This window comes from Melozone crissalis, unplaced genomic scaffold (genome assembly GCF_028551555.1).
Source record: "Melozone crissalis strain CALT ecotype California unplaced genomic scaffold, PUWL_Pcris_2 ptg000042l_1, whole genome shotgun sequence".
In the NCBI taxonomy this organism is placed as follows: domain Eukaryota; kingdom Metazoa; phylum Chordata; class Aves; order Passeriformes; family Passerellidae; genus Melozone; species Melozone crissalis.
In genome coordinates this window covers 4417582-4433929 of record NW_026535820.1, presented here as the reverse complement: position 1 = coordinate 4433929, position 16348 = coordinate 4417582, and the positions used below count along the sequence as shown (strand labels likewise).

The 16348-nt window shown below is 38.5% G+C and overlaps 1 protein-coding gene across 1 annotated transcript in view; it reads left to right on the top strand.

Annotated features, from left to right (window-relative positions):
- PREX2 (phosphatidylinositol-3,4,5-trisphosphate dependent Rac exchange factor 2) overlaps positions 1-16348 on the top strand; it is a 166250-nt gene that overhangs the window by 128604 nt on the left and 21298 nt on the right. Inside the window, exons 37-38 of the mRNA XM_054285170.1 lie at positions 10116-10182; positions 12171-12361. Coding sequence (XP_054141145.1) covers positions 10116-10182; positions 12171-12361 — 258 coding nt within the window. The remainder of the gene's footprint in view (positions 1-10115; positions 10183-12170; positions 12362-16348) is intronic.

The following is a 16348-nucleotide window of genomic DNA, read 5'->3' as shown; positions in this document are numbered from 1 at the left end:
GTTCCAAGATGAGCTCAAGTCAAGTTCTTATACAATTCCTGAGGCAACATCCTCTATGCCTGCAGTATGTGGGAAGTGCTTCATTGAAATAAAAATGTTATTTAGAGAAAATCAACAAAACAACCAATATCTAGTTTATGAGATTTCAATCTGTTGAAAAATTTTTGGCATCTAACCCACAATTATTCTTGATCATGCTGGATTTTTTTTTTTTTCAAATTGCACTAATATTTATAGTTCACCAATTCTGTTTCTGTGACACTGGTAAGGAAAATAAAATTATGTTCAAATTCTGTTTGAGAACTGGGCTGGTGCTAGTAGTTGCCAGCAATGTAACTTGAACCTGATCAAATTTTTTGCTAATCACGAACATTCAGTACATCCAAGTGAAAGTAATTAGGTCAGCAGAGATTTTCAAGATCTTTATTACTATGGGTTTGATAGCTCAGCAATTGTCTTCTGATTTAGCAGCAGACTAAAAAGTACCTGTGTATCTGATCACTATGGAGGTCAGTGTTAAGTGAGACCTTTCTGTGTTCTCCTTCCTCCTTCTGCTTGTCCCCATCTCCCTCCTTTGGTACTCCTTGACTTTCAAACAGGCTTTTTTCGTCCTGAATCAATCCTTTTGCTGTTACAGATACCAGGCTTTATTTTGCTTCAACAGTGCAGGACACAATGGTATTCAAATCCATAACTATTACAAATGCCAGTAGGAATAACAAAATCTCACAAATGCACTATATTTACTCAGACTGCTTGGTTGATTTAAATATTGTCTTGCAAGTCTTGAGCCATGTAATTGTAAAAACATGAGGGTAAACTTAAAGTAGTAATGCTTCAAAATTACAATTTAAGCATTATTTGTTTAAAATACATTCTGTCCTTTGAATATGGTCTTCATAACTGATAGAGGTCTATTTCCTGCAGCAGGGTTCAGTATGCTAGCCCTTACTGCATTGAATAGAAATAAATCTTATGGTCTGTGCTGTGATGGTCAGATTGGTTGTGATGCAAGCCTGTTGGAAGTTGGGGCAGACCCTGACAGACAGGTTAGCTGCATGGCCATAGCTCAGACAGTCTTTGGACTGAACAATGACTTCCAAGTAAAACATTTAATTGGATATGAGAACAGTTTTTATCCTTAGAGAAATGGGGTTTGGGGTTTGCTTCCTGCAAAAAATGAGCCATTTTTGAAAATGGACTTTCAGTGTCAGAATGAAAACTTCTGTAATGTTTGTCCAAGTTACTATAGGTTTGGATTTGCTGGCCCAGAATGGGAATTTGAGTGTGCAGTAGGAAAAAAAAGAACTTGATCTTTCAGTCTTCCTATCTCTGTATTTGACGTTTTATCAGATTAATCTTTTTTTTTTGCTGGTGGTAATAGTTTGTTTAGGTTTTTTTGTAGTGTGAATTCTCATTCTGGGTAAAAGGTGTCCCTCCTATGACATTCTATTAAAATGCAGTTTTCTACAGGTGCTTCTGGTTAGCTGCTTAATCAGAAAAGTCCACGCACAACTGTGCCATTGGAGGTTTTTTCCTGGATACGTCTGCACGGAGGGGATGTATCACAAAGGCAGAGAGGATGTTCAGGGCACAGGTCATTCAGCAGGGTGCAGGGCTGTGGCTGTACCAAGCCTCCTTCCAGCTTCTGTGCCTCTGCAGTGTGCTTTGCTTTCATTGCTGACAGTGGTCTATAGGTGCTGAAAACTGCACATCAATAGACGTGCTTGGATTCCAAAACTGTCTATGCAGATCATTTTTAGCTAATAAGAAATTAGAGAAATTAATGGTTTTTAGATAGATGAACAATTTTAATGCTTCTTCAGAAATGTATGCTCGTATTTAGATATCTAAACCCCTTCAAAATTTGTTTTCTGGTGTTATGGTGGCTAGGATTGGGAATGTACAGACAAAATGAGAAAAATAATAGATGAAGGTGAGGTCAGGAGAGTTCTGCTTTTCCATTAATTTTCTCTTATCCTCAGCATGGCACTTTCTTTGTGACACCCCTGATTATGTGATGACCCAGTTATTTACTCCAAAGATAGGATCATGCTGTGGGAAAGACAGCTGAGGGCTGCTGCACATCCCCACCACTGGTGTGGGTGTTAATTACCACTGGATAGTAATTAACTCGCCTGTGCATCAATAGAGAAAGAAAGTCTGGAAAAAATGTTCCTTCCTTCCTGCCTACCATTCTGTGTGATTTGGAACTATTCTTTGAAGTCAGCTGTGTCCAGGCTTATTGGCAGCTACTTCTGTACTCTGTTGTACAGCCATAATAGAAGAAAAATTAAAGCAAGCAGTAAAGGGGGGGGGGGGGGGTGGGAAGTGGATTTTGTTTGAGTTTTCTTGGGTTTTTTTGTTGGGTTTTTGTCCCTATGTTGCTGCTTTCTTGGATATCATTTTGGGAGGTAAATGCAAGTCTGTTATGCTAAGGAAGCAATTATAATCAGTGAATCTAACGACAAATGATTTAGCTAACTACCCTCATTACATTGAACATCTGATTACACTGAAGGTAATATTTGTCATTTTAAAGAGTTTCGTTTACAGTGTAACTTCAAACAATTTTTCTGTCTGAAGCCTCCTGTATTTATTATATGACATAAGTAATCCTCCACAGAGCAATGGCAAATTTAATTGAATTCTTTATTCAGGAATGTTACAATTCAGGAGGTTTTCATGTTGTTGGGGTTTCTTGTTTCTTTTGATTTTCAGAAAGATAAGAAAAGAAAATAGAATATCTGCAAACATGGAACAAAATCTCAGGAATGTAACATCTTTTTTTATTTATTCACACATGTATAAATGCACAACAGCCTCTCAAGCTGCAGGCTTCTTGGCAGGATGATGCTTTCTCTATCCTGTATAATTTAGTCAAGGCAGAAAATAGATGTGATGGCACTCATAGCTTCAGGCTCAACTAAAATTCTCTAATAGTTGCTTTGCTGTAAATGAGTAACAATGACATAAAGGATGTATCCACTTAAAGGTAGTTAATTACTGTGAAAGAAAGAACTTGTTTGTCTCTGAAACAAAATGATGAAGCCTCTAGGCAATACCTGCATTATCAAAAAGGCTAGATCATCTATCAATTCCTGTAGTAAATACATTAAAATCCACCTTAAGACTGACAGATTCCTTGCCCCACTGTTTCCAGTGGAAAGCTTTTCCAAAGCAAATGCTCAAGTGGTCAAGGAGCTTATCTTGCTTGTCCTTGTGCTACTCTTATCCTGTGGTGGGTCCTTCCTTCATGTCTGTTCTGCTCAATGAGTGACATGTTAATGAGCAACTAGCAGTTTCTGTCATTGCCATCAAGTTCAGAAGAGTGATGTGAGGAGACTCAGGGGTGTCAGAGAGCGATTCAGTGATAATATTTTCTTTTTGTTACAGTGAGATATTTCTAAATGACATAGAAAAACTGCTTCCTGGCCTTCAATACTACCTATTTGATACGCAGCTTTGTACTCAAAGCAGCAGCCAGCAGTAAAGCAGGACTGCAATACTACAAATTTATCATGTATTTCCTAAGACTATAAACATTGGAAATCTAATGGCTCTTTGATTTTTAAGATGTGATTCCAAATGTATAGAAATTTGTGACATAACTCTCTCTAAATGTAGAGTCTTTAATTGAAAATTAAGCATTCACTCTGAAGGATATAACAAAGAAATACTAGCTAAGTTTGTCTCCTGATGAACTTAGTAAGAAGTTCTTTACATAGAACAGAAATTAAGATTCATTGCATGTAAGTGAAGCAAGACCAGAGAGAATAGAGAGATCCTGGGAAAAGTAAATGAAATTTGTCTAGCTGGTCTAAAAAATATTGCCAGATGGCTTGAATTTAGCTTTGGGATTTTTTTTTTTCCTTTTTCCATGCTGTGCTCATTCACTGAATGTAAATTAATTGTTTCTTTAGACTTTAGACAGAATAGGATCAGTATTTATTATCAATAGTGTTCTGTAATTGAAAGTTATGAGTCTTGATTGATTATATGTACTGACTCTTTGCTCAGTGAGGTGGACATCAGGTTCATCCTGTTTCCTTAACTGCTGCAAGCACATGGAATGTGGATCTGCAGTGATCAGGAACCTTTTCTTTCACTCCTGGTCACTGATAGGAATCCAAGCCTGCAGTAGTCGAAACCCAGCCACATGATGAATATTTGGCATGTTGTCTCTTTAAACAGTGTATTCCATGTCTGGAATATCCAAAGCAAAAAAGGAGATATCCATTGTCTGAAAGAGAAATGTGGAAGCAATTGCTTGGCATTATTTGGTTCAGTGTGGATTTGGCTGTTTTGACTGTGATGGGAGAAGCAGGAGGGCACCTGTAACTGGTCTGTGGTTGAAGAACTTCCATTTCACATCACAAATAGGATGGTTTCAAGTGCCCTTGGATGTAGGTAGAGACACTGGAGACTAAATTCTGGAAAACAGGTGAAAAGTGGGCAGTGTTACATTGAGCAAACTGGACCTTTTTTCCCATTTTTTGGTCATCCATGACTTTCCGTCTTCACATTTCTATGCTTACATTTATGTAATCCCCTGCTCTTGTGTTTACAAAGGTTTAAGAGCAGGGCTGTGAAAGGCCTGCTTCGATAGCAGGACTGTTGCTTTGCAAGCATCCTCCTCTGTTTCTACCTCAGATACTTGTGCTCATTCAGTGCCAGTTGCTCAATATACCTTACTCATAGGCTGAAGATAGTTTAAATTGCTGGGAGACCAGTAGTTTAGCCAGATACTGCAGTCTTGAAAGAAAATCAGGATATGAAGATTCCCCCCCATAGTTTAAGTGTCTAGTTTCTTGGGAATTTGGTTTTCAAGAGCTGAGAGTTTGTGTCCCTGCTGTACTCCCAGTCTAATCCACTAAAGCAGATGTTTGCCAAGGAAGTCCTTAAGTTTCATTTCTTGACATTTTCTTTATACCCCTCCCCACTTGTAAGTATTTAAATGCATTATTAAATCTGATTAATTTTTCTCTCCTCTATGTATATTTCTTGGCTCACCATACAATCACATCTCCTTCACCAAAGCCTGCACTATTTCCCACAATAGAGGGAAATAATAGTTGTCCTGTTCCCAGCCAGGACAGGGTTAATTTCTGCAGCAGCCAGGAAGGACATGGCTAGGACCTGGAGATTGTTCTAGGCCACCTTCCATCATTGCCAGGCTCAGGGGAAGGGAGTCTCTTCCAAGGAGAAGAGGTTCCTTCTCCTGGAGTAAATGTGGCACTGGTCCTGCGCCAGGGGGAGCATGGGGGGGCATGCTGTGGTTGGATTGTGGGCTCCACAGAGACCATTTTTGTGTGACCATTTTGTACACTTTTGTTATTAATATTGTGGCTCTTACTGTTTGTTTTCTTGCCCCACTGCTGTTTCTAGTAAATTGTTCTTGTCTCAGCCTGTGATCTTTACCTTTTGTGACTCCAATTCTCCTCTCCAGCCTGATGCAGGGGAAGGGGGAGCGAATGATGGTGCATGGCTTGGAGTGGTTTCAGAGGGAAGGCTAAACTGGAGAATACAATTCCTAAACCATGACATCAGTAGGGACTGACAAAAGCTGGTTTGCCACTTTGTGATGGGGTTGTGCCAGGAATCACAGAATTATTTAGATTTGGAAAAGACCTTTGAGTCCAACTGTTAACCCAGCACTGCCAAGTCTACCACTAAACCACGTCCTTGAGTGCCATATCTACACATCTTTTGAATACCTCCAGGGATAGTGACTCAACCATGTCCCTGGGCAGACTGTCCTAGCTTTTCCTAATAACCAATCCAATCCTTCCCTAGCCCAAACTGAGGCCATTTCCTCTTGTTCTGTCACTTGCTGTGTGGGAGAAGAGGCCAACCCCACCTCACTACAAGAAGAACAATAAGGTCTCCCCTGAGCCTCCTTTTCTTCAGGCTAAACCACCCCACCTTTCAGTTGCTCCTTGTATGACTTGTGCTGCAGGTTTTTCTCCATCTTCATTGCCCTTCTCTGGACACAGTCCAGCCTCTCAGGGTCTTTCTTCCTCGTAGTGAGGGTCCCAAAATTGAGCACAGGATTGGAGGTGTGGCCTCACCAGTGACAAGTACTAGGGTAGGGCTTACTGACGTGCTTACTCATGAAATACAAGTTACATGATACTAAAGTCACATGGTACTAAAGTTTTCTGTTCTGTACTTCAGTTTTCACAATAGTTGTGAGAGGTCAAAATATTACTGTATATGCTCTTTGACAATTTAATATCATGGTACTTTCACAAAGCTTTTCAGTTGTTAAAATTAAAACTTTCTCTAACTACTAAGGATGCTGGTGATGCTGTATGTAGGATTGTATTGCTGACAGATGCTAGGAGACTTGGTTTAAAATTGCTGAGTCTTAGCATGGGTTGAGAAGGTAATTCTACTTGGTAATCATAATTTATTGAGATTTGCCATTTAGTGGCAAGAATACATGAAATAATTTTCTATAACAGAAAACGGACACATTTACTACAGAAAAAATGGAATTTTTACATATATATTAGATGTATATAAATGTATTTACAAATGTATATGTACTAATTTATATTCACACACATATATACATAAGCATGTTATACACACTCTCACCTGTGTAGTTAAAAGCTAGATGGCAGAACATTGTTATTAAATTGTTATTAAAGAAATACTTTTGTATTTGTATTTTTGCACACATACAGAATTGTTATTAAAGAAATACTTTTGTATTTCTTTAAGAACAATTCTGTATGTGTGCACATAGATGCAGAAATACAGAGATACTGTTTATCTGTGTCATAAATCAGTGCTTTTTAATTTGAGCTGAAGAAAATAATTAAGGATTCCCACACTTCCCTACTCCCCACCTCAGATCTGATGTGTCCTTTCTCAGATTGCTGACTGTGCTTTTCTAGCTGGTCTTTAATATCTTGTGACTGAGGGATAAAATAATCTAGTAGAATTGAGATCCATTTCCATGCTTCTGTTGAAGACAGTAGGAACTAATTTGTATGTTTGCCACACAGGTTCTGGAAATAAAATGCTTAATTTTTCTGTGCTATAACATCAAAGCAAAACCTTTCTAGAGCAGAACCAAAAACTGGGTGGTATTTAATGCCATAACCCAGTTACCTACTCCTCTTCAATTACTTTTTTACTATCCTTTTAAAAAAAAAGATTAGCAATACCTAGGATAACCCTGTGAGCTTACTGGCACAAGAAATTTAGAATAAGACTAAACACTTGGATTTGCTTGAATTATCTTTCTGTTCCAAGTTACTCAGAAATGCGTGTCTCTACAGGTCTGAAACCTTCTTAGGCTTCTATTTGCAAAATTTCAATTTTCAGGACTTCATACATGTCTGTGTCAGCTTTGGAGGGTACCCTGTAAAATGCATCACTAAGAAAACATCAGTACTTCTGCATTTCGTTTGTACTCAGGTTGTGGGAAGACATCTTGGGAAAGCCTTTATCTTGTGAAAGATTTTACTTTTTGAACCCTAAGATGTTTGTTACCTTATCCTGGTGTTAGTTTTCCCTGAGATACTTGTCCCTCTTATTTGACATTGCTGCGTAGGGGATATCTTACAAAAGTCGAACACAGCAATAATCCTCAGTAGATTTATTGTGTATTGGATTATCTACCTTTTCTTTTTTTTTTTTTTAAAGGAAGGCTTTTCTGCTGGATCTTAGAGAAATTGCAAGGCTTTAAAAGCTAAACTAATATCACATTTGGAGACAAAGAACTATGATTTCATTCTGGTTCCTTTCAAATGGATTAGAAAATATTGTCCAAATTGGGCACCATGCCAAGATTGCCATTAACTTTTCCCATAAAATATGATTAAGGACCTTAACAAGCATTTAGTAATTAAGCGAAGTGCTTTGGAAATTTATATGCTGTCCACAGGTTGTCATGTTCTGTAAAATACTGAAGACAGTTTTTATGAAAAGCAATAAAAATAAAGCACTCGAGAAACATCTGGGAGTGTTATCTGATGGGGAAGGAATAGTTTCACTTGTAACAGGATATTTTTATATTTTAAATGAATGTTGTGTAAAGTTGATTTTTTGTTTGGGTTTTTTAGGTTAGTGAATAATTGCCTGAATTAATGGAGTAATTCCTATAACCACATATTCCATTCCAGTGTCCGTGTTGCTTCATTTTATACTCTTGAGTTAATTATATTCCATGTACTCCATTAATTAGTGTACTGTTCCATATTTGGTTTCTGGTTTTATTGAATGCAGATGAATTTGCTGGAATTTGCAGTCCAAAGAGATGGGATTGCTGAACAGAATCTGAATGAAGCAGATTTTCTTATTGTATGGCAGGAAAAGGCAGTATAGGCTTCCAGTCTGATAATGTTCAGGGGAGAGCAGCATGAGGCTTTGTTTTGTAGCTTTGCTAACAAAGAAAAAAGGTTGTTCTGCTGCTGCTGAGGTAGCTTTTATGTGCTGCGGCCACTCAAAGTGATTTATGAGTAATTTTCTCTACAAACCTCTTTTCCTTTCAATGGTGTCCGGCTTCCTTTGACACAGAGTGCATTGCAGATCATGCAACAGGCTTAATGGAATAACAGCACTAGATTATCTTTGCTGTGCTTTCTGAGGGAATTAATTCAAGCCTTAAATTTGGGAGAATTTGTTTTTCAAAACTACAAACAACAAACAAATAAAAGATGGGTTTATTTAATCAAGTAAATTATGCCAGATTATTGAAGAGTAACAGGTATTCAGATCTGCATTCTGCACCCTTGCCCAGGAAGTGTGCAGCAATGTAACTTCTCTCCTAGATGAAATAATAAAATAAGAGGGCGAGCAATTTTTAGGCTTGTGTACTACATGATTCAGTGCTTTAATGACTGGGGGATCCAGCTGATCCTCTTGTTTGAGAGCTAGGATGCAAGAAGACAAATTTTTTCAATGTTTAATTTTTTTTTTTCATACTATAGAGCAACTGAAATTTGGCTGCCAAACTCCTTAGTTCCAGCCTGGGTTGTGGCTCACTTGTGGCCTTCAGTCAGGTCTGTGCCTTGGGCACACACAGTGGAGATAGATCACAGTGATACCTTGAGGTTGTCACTGGAGAATCTCTTTTTCTCCCTATGTGTGCCACAGTTCAGTTGGGTTTCTCTTGTTCTGTTTCATTTAAATGTTGCCCAGAGTTTCTGCATTAGTGGCTACTGCCTGGTTCTCACTGGTAGGTAGGGAGGCCTACCAAATATTTCTATTTTCAGCTACCACTGGAGATTTTAGGAGCTTTACTACCAGCAGAATGAGTTTTGTGATCAGAAAAACATGGAATGGTTTGGGTTAGACAACCTTTAAAGATCATCTGGTCCAACTTCACTGCTGTGGCAGTGACAGACTTATTTCAGTTTTGCTGCAGAGGCAATAAAACCTGTTATCTTATCACAAAGATATGTGTGATATTTACCTATGAGATGCTTAATGATTGCATCTCTGTGGTGAGCAATTAATGTGCTTATAAGTTGAAAAGTTAAAACAAAAATTCCTCTAGGGTTCCTGAATTGAAGGCATGTATAATGCAATTTGTCCCCTGTAGGGTTTCTGCTTTTTTGTTTCTTTTTATATTATGAACATGTATATGTTTCCTCTGTCAGTACTGTGTTTCATATTGGATATTCTGCTTTTATGTTACTGCACTTATATACAGAAGATATAAAAAAAGCTTGTAGAATGTGAAGCTCAGGCACTGTTTCTATGCCAGTTTTCCCAAAGTCACCCTTAAAATCTGTACAGATGCCACAGACATTTTTTTTCCAGGGGTAGCTTTGTTGGAAATCACTTTGAGATCCCCCCTTTTTTTTTTTCCTGTGACTAGATGTTAAAATTTTGCACGGTATTTCCAAAGGGCAGAGGGACAGATTTTTGTCTCCAGAATAATAAAAAGGTTTTATTTTATTGCTTTTTATTTAATTAATTTAAAAGAAGGAGTGATTGTGCCTGTTGATTATTGTATTACTCCTTGACCCTCTCTTTCCATAAGGTAAAACACCCTCCAACCTTAGGATGTTGTCAAAGAATAGTCCCTTGTAGAAATTTTGTTCAGGACTTGAAACAATTAGTTTTTGCCTTACTCTATCTATTTGTTCTTTCAGGGCATTCTACCTGGACAAGTCAAACTTGCCTCCAAATTCTACATCTAAAGCAGCTTATATAGACAAGGTAAATAAAAATGTTAAGTGCCTAATTAAACTCTGCATGTTACACACTGTGTTACTGAGACTTATTCCATCAAAAATTGAATTGTTTAAAGCTGGGGGGAGAGGGGCAGGGAAAGGAGGAGCTCTCTTGCAGCCTTTTGTCCCCCCTGTGTTTTTTTGGGTGGGTGGTACCATGTGGTTCTGATTTAAAGGTGTGGCAGGAGGGTATCTGGGTATCTGTATTTGAGAAGAGGAATCATTACCTTCCTTTTTCACTGTGCTTCCAGAGCAATGCTGCTGCCCTAGGAGCATGTGAGGTGCAGGCAGAAATTCTTTGTTTTGAAAGCTGGAAGTGCTTTTCCAAATTAAATACTCCTTCAGCATCCTGCTCAGAAGACTTTCTTCTGAATCTTCTTATTTAGGCTTTCTTCAAATGCTTTCATCTGTCTTTAAACCTCTGTGGCAGAGAGATCCCAGGGGCTATAAAAATTCATTTAATGCTCTCTTCTCTCATTGAAGAGTTAATTCCTGTATTGCACCCCAGTAGGGGGAATAAAGAAATTCCCGGGGTCTTGCCTGTGAAAGTGATTGAGCTACTATGGCTTGAGAAATAACAGTGCTCATCAGCTGAGCTCTATGTCAGACTAAAATTTTATGTCAGTATCAGCCCTGGTTTTAACAGACTGGTGGTTCCTGTTGCTTGGATCCATGCAGGGCTGCACCCAGGGGAAGGAGGACATTTGCCACTCCTTCCCTGGGGAGTCAGCAGCGTGCCTGGCAGTCACAGGTGCAGCAGGGGACGTTTAGCTGTGAGGGAAGTGCTTGTTGCTCCTAAACCTGTTCTCTATCTATTCCAGCAAAAATTTCGAGGGCAAGAGAAAAGCATCTCATAATCCACATCTGACCAAGGGTTGCTAGGTTAAGCTAATGCATTTATTTTGCAGCTGGAGCAAGCCAAGAGTGAGTGCATGATCCACTTTTGGCTGTGCCTTGCACTTCATTGTCCATAGCTTTGCTTTAGTAGATGACACTAGCTAAAATCAATTTAGATAGATGCAAGTTAATCCAGTAGGACCTAAACCAAGTTAAATCTGTTTGCACCCAAGTTAAAATATTTTATTTTATAGCTGATTTTCTTGACATCTATGCTTTTCAATGAAGTAACTAGGACCAAGTGAGGCTAGTGTTTCTATAACTGGTTAAAACTGTCTTTAGGGAAATAATCTGTCTTTCAATAGATTAATTCTTTGAGTAGCATGGGGATTTGCTGCAATTTTTAAGTGTTTCTGGAATAAAGAGAAGTGGGAATTTGGAATTAGGTGGTCTGAAAATTTGTATTATGAACATCTCATTTACACAAAGCACCATGAGATACTGGTTTTTATTGCTTGGCCACTTTTGAAGGCTTCTCTTCTGACAAAAGCTTTTCGCTTGAAAGCTGCCTTCCTTACTTCATTCCTTCTTAGTACAGTAATGCTGGGATTATTTTAAGTTTTACTACAAAGTTAACCAGTTTTGCTTTGTAGTGTGTTTTTGTCACATCTGTTGATTTTTATTTTTTGATGTTAGTCAGGATTAGGAACTAGACATTTGACAAATAAAGGACAGTGTTGTCATAAATGTAAGATGATTTTCTCAACAAGCCAATTAACAAATCTTGGTATCTTCCTGTATATGTGTACAGTTATGGGTTGCTTCTTTATGTCTTCCCTTCTTTCCCAGTCCATTAATGGATACAGCAGTCATGGCTGAATCGAGTCTATTGAAGTGAAAAACACTTCCATAGGCAGGACTGGGAAGGAAGCAGTCAGTGATGGGAAGAAGCTTTAGAAAGTTGTCATATGTCATGTGTCAGAAGACTCTGTGTTTGGTATTAATGTAATGGAATTTGGTTTTCTCAGCCAGACCTGGTGTTCTACCTCTCTGCATCTCTGATGACCTGCTCTGATAGAGTATTTCATGTGCTCTCAGGAGCAAATATTCAGACACGTCTCTGTTCCTCCCTCGCAGCTGATGAGGCCTCTCAACTGCCTGGATGAGCTGTACCGGCTCGTGGGCTCCTTCATCCGCTCCAAGCGCACGGCCGCCTGCGCCTACACCGCCTGCAGCGCCTCGGGCGTCGGGCTGCTCTCCGTGGCCTCCGAGCTCTGCAGCCGCCTGGGAGCCTGCCACATCATCATGTGCAACAGCGGGGTCCATCGGTAGGAAAATTGCTTTCCCCCTCCTTTTTTGGCAGTCAGTCACTCCGTCACTGCAGGCTGGAGACTGCTGCTCTTTTCAGAGATGGATCTTACACTAAATATCGAATTTCTTACATGGAACAGCCAGTGCACTTGAAAGATTTGTGGAAATTCTAGAGATGTGTTTGCAGTGATTGACAGAAAAGTAAAGTACAATTTTTTTGGTTTGTGCAGTTGTAAGGAAATTGTTCCCCGTTCAATTCAGTAAAAGGCAGAAATCTTAATTGCTGAAGCAGAAAGAGAAATGTTACCTAGATGAATAGTAAGTATGATATTGAACTCTTAATACAGGCAAGAAATGCTGAAATTTTTATTTACCTTGTATGGTACAGGGAATAATAGTAGAGCTTGACTCAAGGAAACAAGATGGTTGATTCAAGGACATAAGACACATGCATTTCTGCAGGTACACCTTATGATAATGAGAGGTTCAGCCTGAAGGATGGTTGATATGTTTAATACAATACCAAAAAATAGTCTGACCTATAGTCAACTGAACTTTGTCATCAACCCTAAGAGATTTTAATAGACAGTTATATATATGACAATAGTATCACCACAGAACTCTCTAGTACTTAATCATATTTGTCTCAGGCAGCAATATATTTATGTTTCAGCTGGGGAGATTACAATTTTTTGGGACAGTGTACCAAAAAAAGTAAAGACTAAAATTTGAGAGGGGGAAAAATCCCAACAAACAAAGGAATTAACATAACAAATAATCTGATACTAAAAATATGCTCTTCTCATGAGAGTTCCAAACTGTAGATCAGGGGTAGCAGTATGTTAAAAATGCTGCTTAGTTTCTGATCTATGCAATCCTTATTTTAGCAGACATGGTTACCAATACCTTGTGTTAGAATGAGCAATACTTTCTCCTGATTTTAAGTAAAATCCTTTCTTCCAAAGATTTTGAGGAGAGAAGAAGAAAAGGGGCAATTGCAACATAAGCAATGCAGATTATCAGGCATGAAAAAAAAGGAAAAGCTTCATATACAGCCAAAAAAATTAAGTTGTATGAAGACAGTGTTTGCCATTGAGAGCTGGCAACAGAGTATTTGTATTACTCTCTGTCAATGATACAAGTGCATATAACATACTGTATACTGTATTTAATTTTAGGGAATAGCAGGAAAAAGCTCTGCTATGTAACATTAGTCACTATATCAGAGGAAGATGCAAATGCTATGGAGCTGTCATGACACTGTTATTTCAGAAGATCATGAGGCTGTACAGCTTTTCTCTTTGTCTTGCTTTCAGTTTCATGTCTTACGTGATCAGAAAAGGCATTGGGCATAATTCTGACGGGTTTTTTTTAGCTGAAAAAAGACTGCTTCTGTGTTTGAACAGCATTTCATGAATTTGTCAATACATTAGTGCCAAAAATTCTGATAGTTTAAGACTGTAGTCAGAACTACCAAAATAAACTATCATCCTGTAGTGTGTGGGTCATAAATTATTCAGAATTATTTGGCGACTGAATAAGATCTTGTTTGCTTAAATCTGAATATGAGCTATTCTAAGATGAAAATTAAATCATCATCAAATTGCTGCTCAAAACTAGGGCTAATTCAAAGGTAAAAACTCCTAAAATATCTATAGAAGTGTATTTTAAAACCACAAAAAAATAGAAAACCAAGTATAAAACCATATCGGTTTTAAAGACTGTATTATGAGCATGGGAATGGGATTTAAAGTGTTATGTGTGGGTTTCTGTCTAGATGTTAAAGGATTCATCATCATCTATTTACATAAAGATGCAAGATACTTTTCTCTAAAGCATGACTAGTTCTACTTTACAGTGAGTCCACTTGAGTTTTGGTACTGCTACTTCATTTGTGCATTAATACTGCCTTTGTGGCTACCATCTGTTCAGAGAAATAACACCAACTCTTGGCATTATCAGAGATATTTCTAGATGGGCCCTCCAGGAAAAATGAATGGGCTACTTGAGAAATTGTATAGGTACCTGGAAGTTTGTACCTGGGGTCAGGGATTTGTACGTGGAAGTTCAGAAGAAAGCTCATGTATCTAGAGACAAGAAGGGACTAATTCACTCTTCTAAGGGAAATAAATCCCTCTGAGTGGTTAAAGCTAAGAAAGTTTTTTAATAACATTTTCCTGAAATTGCTGTTGCAGATGCAAACTGGGTGGATGAAGAAGACTTTCCTTAGTATTTGGAGTCATATGAAGTCACTTCATGTGCTGTTTTCTCTTTCTGGTCTCCCTAGGACACATCTCTAGAGTCCAGTACTAAGTGGGCTTTGGTTTTTTGACATTCTGAAATTGCCCTTGCCCAGATAGAAAGCTCGCTTTATTTCCAGCTGGTAGGTTTGCTCAGTGAATTTTGTGCCCAGCATTTCTAGTGCTAAATTCTGCAGTATTTTTGTGGACCTCCTGTCCTTGCTGCTCTCAGAGAAACTGTCTTGCAGCAACACAAAGTCCTGTGAGGAGGACACAAGAGGAAAGAGTAAGATGCTGCATGTCATCAAGTCCCATAGACAGTCGGATTTTGCTTTATGCCTGCCATCTTGAAGACTAAATTCTTCTGTTTGTTGGAGTAGTATTTAATCAGGGCAGATAATGTTGCAAAATCGTGCTCCTTAGCTTGTTAGCTAGTTCCTTAGAGTTCCAGCTACTGATTTTCAGTTAGAGGGGATATTTATCTCTGGTTGTACTCAGCAGTGTATCTGGCTTTCTGTGGTCTTGGAAACAAAACACTGTGGAGTCCATGACTGTGATCAGTTGCAGAACTTCACGTTTTGTAGGCCCAAATCAATGGCTCATGATTGTTTTTTAACACTAGCCACGGATACTAAATTGAGTTAAAACTGGCATTATCTACAGATGCTACTGGATGAACACATGGGGGAAAGATGTGAATTTTTCTTGCAGATTGAATTTTCAAAATCTATTCATTTTTCAGTCTTGCCAGCTTAAAAATGAATCTCAACTTGGAGCAAGGCTCCCCCATACTTTCTTTTTAAAAGCCCTCATTTTAACTCAGTTTCTATGATTGGTCTTTAAGGGAGCGAATGTCTGAGAGTCTGGAAGAGTACAGGGTGCTCTACTCATCAGCATCTTTCTTTTGTTCATGGGGAGTGGGAGCTGAGCAAGACATTAATCTGTCAAAGTTTAAATACATTTAATAGAATTTAAAATAGAATTATATATATATATATATATATACGCACACACACACCTTCCCTCACTCAATTTACTAATCTCTTACTGAACTGATTGGAGGGCCCTTTCTGTGTGCTCTGAATTTAGGTGTCAGGGATTGACAAGGGGGCAGGGGGAGGTTCTGCCACTGCTCCTTCTAACCAGAAGCAGGTCCCAGATAGCTTGTGAGTGAGGCACTGGGTGACAGTCCAATGCAGAAGAGGCCAAGAACTATGAAACAGCAGCTTTGTCTGCTTTGACAGTGATTGCTGATCTCTGGATCAGCAGTATCTTGGTTTCTGACTTCTCTGTGATCCATATTAAATTGCTTTTTACGCTGCACTAGGCTAAAACAGCTTGACAGAGTTCATACTTGCATCCCTATATCCAAGATAATGCTGGGGATTTTGAATTGCTGGTGATTGCTTTTCTTTGATTTTTATTACGACAATATGTTTACCAATTTACATTAAAGCCTGCAATCCTATATCTGTTTCAGACAGCAGTTCTTTCCAAATACATTTTGAGCACCAGAAAACCAAGGATGGGGGAAAATAAGTCCCTTTAACCTTCACTGTCCTAAGTGATGTGTGAGTGCTACAAACCTCCCCTTGGATTATCATAAGCGAACATGCCTTGTTGATCAACAAGAGGAACAGAGCTCTGAATTAGTTTGAGAAATCAATAGTTTGCATTTTTATTTTACCTTTTTTATCTTTCATAATTATATTTCTGCCTGCCAGCCAGCTGTCACCCTGTAAACAACATTCTGCATTTTTTGCT